This window comes from Schistocerca cancellata, chromosome 2 (assembly GCF_023864275.1).
Source record: "Schistocerca cancellata isolate TAMUIC-IGC-003103 chromosome 2, iqSchCanc2.1, whole genome shotgun sequence".
Taxonomy (NCBI): domain Eukaryota; kingdom Metazoa; phylum Arthropoda; class Insecta; order Orthoptera; family Acrididae; genus Schistocerca; species Schistocerca cancellata.
The window spans coordinates 956,104,298-956,110,008 of NC_064627.1; the positions used below are offsets into that span (position 1 = coordinate 956,104,298).

The 5,711-nt window shown below is 46.6% G+C and overlaps 1 protein-coding gene across 1 annotated transcript; it reads left to right on the plus strand.

Annotated features, from left to right (window-relative positions):
- Nucleotides 1-2,885: 2,885 nt before the first annotated feature.
- Nucleotides 2,886-3,467, plus strand: LOC126160103 (uncharacterized protein DDB_G0284671-like). The gene has a single exon (XM_049916884.1). It carries the CDS (start codon nucleotides 2,886-2,888, stop codon nucleotides 3,465-3,467), a length of 582 nt encoding a protein of 193 aa, XP_049772841.1.
- The last annotated feature ends 2,244 nt before the right edge of the window (nucleotides 3,468-5,711 follow it).

Below are 5,711 nucleotides of genomic sequence, written 5' to 3' on the forward strand. Positions count from 1 at the left end.
GCAAATACGCCCTATGTGACATTTGAGCTGGTGTGCTGACTTTGTACTCAGTTTGAATGACAACGTCACTACTGTGCCAGCAGCCATATTGCAACTGAACAGGCACTAGCGCGACAAAAGCTGACTGAAACAAGCATGCGGCGGTTAACTATATAACTAAGCCTCTAAGCTTTTGCTGCTGTGAACGCAGGATGCAAACCGACGTAAGCCGACAACCTAGAAACAAACCCACCAACATTTTTTTCTCAGAAAAACACTAACACCTCTAACTAAATACGAGCATGTGTGTATGTATAAGCAGAAAGAATCACGAAAAACAGCGACAGCTTCCAGCTATAACTGCAGCAGAACTCAAGTACACACACACACACACACACACACACACACACACACACACACACACACACACACACACACCAACCACCAACCACCAACCCATACACCCCCACCCACCCCCAACCACACTCACTCACACATACACGCGCGTGCGCGCGCGCGCGCCACAAGCAACAAAGAAAAAAGTGATGGAAATACCGTTTACCGTAGTCGGACTTTGGGCAACGCCGTACCCCAACAAAATAGACATTCTGACCTGTGGTCGAAAGTGAAGAAATACAGATACACGATGGGACTGATAAAGCTCGCACTAAGTAGCAGCGGGTACAACGTAACCAGGTTCGTACTCTTTCCTTGAATGTACCCATAACTAACAAAATTACGACTTTTTCACAAAACATGCGGCCAGACTGTACACTCGCTCGAACACGTCCTTCACGAAACACGTCCTCTGGTAACCCCTACAGAGACACGCTACTGAGGGGTGACTGCAGCAACAGTGAGGAACCGGTCTTTACTATGGCTACCACGTTCGCGCATAGTCGTCAGATTGTACACATTAAACAGGTGAGAGGACCTATTTCTCCTCCACAATGACTCGAAAATTTCACTGACGAACAGTAGATTAACCAATACACTCATCCTATGGCGATTTAAGTGATCACGGTGATACTTCCGTCGCATTCCGAAAACACGATAATTTCACAAAACAATTCGCAGTGGTAACTGTGAGACACACGAGTAACATATGTCTCTCCAATCTATTTGCGTGCGAACAAAAACCGAAACATAACGCTCCCAAATCAGCTACCACACATCATTGCCGAACTACTCATAAAGCGCGCCGAATCCATTTCCTAATACATGATACCATTTTGAACAGACTCACGCACACGAAAGTCACTGCGATACCACGCCGATATCATGTTGCCTCTTGTAAAAGCAACTAGTGGATTGCCACACATCTCGTCAACGCTACTCAGTTGCAGAATGATAACCATCCCACCTGACCACTGACCAAAATTAGCTCTTGGTTCTTAGGAGAATAATGAGTAGTATGCAGCTCCACTAGACTCCACTTGAGGACGAGATTGTGATGCGTTACAACAGAATCTACGTACTACGAGGCCGACTCCGCCCTACTGCACTCCACGAGGAACGAAACAGCGCCGTTGGCCACTGATACACTCAGATCGTAGAAACAGCCGCCAGAGAGCGTCACTTTGACCGACGGCGTCGCGGGCTGTCGGTGACGGAGTTTTATAAACCTCTGAAGCACCAATGTCGACAATTTTTACCGGAGTAGTTGATCCCAGCAGTGTCATTGACGAAAAGAAGTTGTTCAGGACTCAGCTCGATCAGCAACAGTGTGTTACTACGCTTAGTATCGCAAGTAAAACTACTTTTGATATTGGATTCAAGGAATGCTGCTCCGGCCAGAATCTACTGTGATGCGCTTCTGTAACATGCTGAATTTTGTGTGTGATCTGACCTTTAAGCAAGAAACTGCAGATGAAGTAATAAATGAAAGCAATATTACTGTGATAGTCCATAGTACTAATCTGAAGACTTTAACCTTATAGAATCTAAACAGGACCGATTCCAATTTGAAGACTTGTGCTAATTAGCTCTTTCATTGAAAAAAATAGGGACGTAAGACTAATTTTTAAGAGGAAAATTTCTTTAATACCTTTTCTGGTATTATAGTCAGGATAATCAATAATGTAACTTACTTTGTTTTCGGAAATGCACATCAAATAAATATATACATTATTCTTAAATCATGACCAGGTATGGCACTAAGTCTCACCTCTGTAAGACTCAACGACGTGCCATCACGCTGCTGCACTGGTGACACGTGAGGCTGCTAATTTTTGATGTTCGGTAGGTGTAGGCTGCGTTCACGATTACGCGCCCAGTTGCAGGCGGTTCGTCACCTGCCTACATTTTGTCCCCGACTCGTCGCATAGAACGACACGCGACCAGAATGCTGCCTGTTTCGAAATGAAAATTGAAGGAGAAGCCATTCCATTATTCCGTCTTCTATGAACACAGCTGTACCGGTCTGTGAGAAATGATGGGGAAATATTGTTTGTTAAAAAAGTAAATGCCCGTGACACTGAAGGCCGCTTTGTTTCACTGTTTTCTCAGGTTTCTCCAGTACTAAGACAGAATGACGGGGTAGAGTAAAAAAAATTCTCTCAAGGTACATATCGTATCGTATTTGCGTAATCCGCGATATGTTTTATTATTGGATTCAATCAAAACTCCTTACAGCTACCACAAGCACTGTGCAAAAGGACATTTTCCTACAGGTTCCCCACCGACAGCTTACGAAAACCGACTCGTACGATAGTGTGGGTCGATGCAAAAGATGTCCCTCACTAACAGAACACTGCGAGGAAAAATAAAAACTGTACTTGCGCTATCCATCAAACGAACACAGCGTGTAACATGGTGGCAACGACGTTCAACGTATTGTGAAGCATACGGCATCGAAGATCACGTGGTAGGGAGACAGTATCAATGGGCGTTTACCGTACGAAAGAATGCAATCAGCAAGAAAAGCTCCATCAGAATATCAAACTAAGTGTCCTTACCCAAATGAAGGCGTAGCTTTAAGTAGGCCTCGTTACGTAGAAGTCAAGCTATTTCAAGTGGCAAAACAGAGACATCCTTACTGCGGGAGTCAACCGGGAGTCAACCGGGAGTCAACCGGGAGTCAACCGGGAGTCAACCGGGAGTCAACCGGGAGTCAACCGGGAGTCAACCGGGAGTCAACCGGGAGTCAACCGGGAGTCAACCGGGAGTCAACCGGGAGTCAACCGGGAGTCAACCGGGAGTCAACCGGGAGTCAACCGGGAGTCAACCGGGAGTCAACCGGGAGTCAACCGGGAGTCAACCGGGAGTCAACCGGGAGTCAACCGGGAGTCAACCGGGAGTCAACCGGGAGTCAACCGGGAGTCAACCGGGAGTCAACCGGGAGTCAACCGGGAGTCAACCGGGAGTCAACCGGGAGTCAACCGGGAGTCAACCGGGAGTCAACCGGGAGTCAACCGGGAGTCAACCGGGAGTCAACCGGGAGTCAACCGGGAGTCAACCGGGAGTCAACCGGGAGTCATTCTCAGTAAAAGCTGCTGGAAAATGCATGCATTCCATTCACTCACGAATTCTAGGAGGAACGCTCTCTACGTGAATACGAGTGCACCATTTATGGAGAAGTTGTGCTCAACAGCCACACCTAAGTAAATCAGAATACCTCTGAGGAGCAACTGACGAAGACACATTGCACACTGTCATAAAACGTTCGTTACAATACAGCACCAGAATCATCTGTGGATGAGAGCATATCATCCACAACAAGTAGTACTTTGTCAGATGAGAATGTACACCTGAATGAGAACACAAGAACTGCTGCATTGTGTAAATACCACATGACTTTCTGAACACATCTAAAAGGACCAGGACGACAGCTAAGGAGAATATTTCACCATTAGAGCTTGTACCACGTTGAGGAGTGATTATGTTATTCTAAATAACTTCAAAAATATTAACTAGACTTTATAAATGCGAAGAACTCTCGCGAGAACAGCCAGTACCTGGAGGACGCTGAACTGATGAATTGCATATTTCATCAAGAATAAGTAGCTGTCAATCGAGCAGTAGTCATTCAGAAACAGTGTTCCATAAAAAACTGTCGTTCAACTACGTTCTTCAAATCAGCCAAAGAATTCCATGCCCTAGTTCACATAAAAATCACATTATTGGAGGAGCGGTTTACAGCTGCAAGTTTGCTTTCTGTAGCAGTGACTACTTCTAAAAGCCGAAGTCAATCGAAATTATTTTCAGAAATTCAACGAGGTAAATATACATATAGCAACGCCAGTTTTTATACTGAAATGAACTGAGATTTTTTATTTAACGAATGAAACTCTTGCCGCGTGATCACGCAGTTTACCGTACGTGTTTGATGTTAGGGAGAATTGGGAAATGACACCCATATTTCGGGAAAATGTAAGGTTTCCTATATGATTTAATGAACGCAAGATTTGTCTACATGGAAGTTGTCAGTGTCCAAAAAGTTCTCTAACACTGACAGGTGCACTTACCATGCCGGTTGGTTGGTTGGTTTGTGGGATTTAACGGACCAGACTGCAACGGTCATCGGTCCCTTGTTCCAAAACTTAAAAACATCCATACAGAGTAAATGAAACGGATAATGGAGACAACAGACGACACAGGACAAGAAAGACTCACAGAACAGACAACAAATTAAAATCACACAGTGTGACGGTGGTTGTCCGACCATAGACAAAAAAAGAGAAAAAGCTAACCATCGACAAACATATTAAAAACTCAGTCTAAAACCGTAGGCCAAAGGCCAGACTCATAAATAAGAAACGAACACTCAGAATAAGTGACAAAAACCCCCTGCCCAAATAAAACGCAAATCTAAGTCCGCCATGGCAGAGTCATCTGTTAAAATGGCAGGGAGCGTATCAGGCAGCGCTAACGTCTGCCTGAGCACAGCTAAAAGGTGACACTCCAACAAAATGTGGACCACAGACAAAACGGAGCCGCAGCGACAAAGAGGTGGATCCTCACGGCACAATAAGTAGCCCTGCGTCAGCCGAGTGTGCCCAATGCGCAGCCGGCAGAGGACAACAGGTTCCTTTAGAGAGACTCGCATGGATGACCGCCACACAGTCGTCGTCTCCTCAATAGGGCAGAGTTAGTTTGGCATGGGCAGCTGGCGCCATTCAATGTCCCATAGGTAAAAAAGTGTGTGGCGTAAGACTGCCCACTAATCAGTTGCTGCGAAGCCAATGTCCAGAGGTCGTTTACTGGTGGCCTCTTTCGCCAGGCGGTCAACATTTTCAATGCCAGGTATCCCAACATGGCCTGGGGTCCAAACAAAAACCACAGCGGCCGCAACGGGCAAGAGCATGGAGGGACACCTGGACAGCCATCACCAGACAGAGAGGGAAACACTAGACGATAGCTCGTCAACTGCTCAGGGAGTCGCTATGGGTAACGAAGGACTTCCCTGAGCAGAAACGGATATACTCTAGGGCACGAAAGATGGTGACCAGCTAAGCAGTGTAAACGCTGCAGCCAGCTGGCAAGGATCGTTGTTCGTAATGGTCCCCTAGAGATAGCGCAAAACCGACACGACCAGCAACCATCGAGCCGTCAGTGTAAACAATGCCAGAACCCTGACACGTGGCCAGCATGGAATAAAAGCGGCGGCGGAAGGCCTCTGGAAGGACAGTCCTTCGGACCCCGTGCCAATTCGAGCCGAAGGCAAGGTCGAGGAACACACCACGGCGGTGTACGCAAAGGGGCCCGGAAAGGAGGTGGAACAGGAAAACCCC

Excerpts from the sequence above, each read along its gene's own strand:
- LOC126160103 (XM_049916884.1), top strand. The coding sequence starts at position 2,886 with ATGCAATCAGCAAGAAAAGCTCCATCAGAATATCAAACTAAGTGTCCT.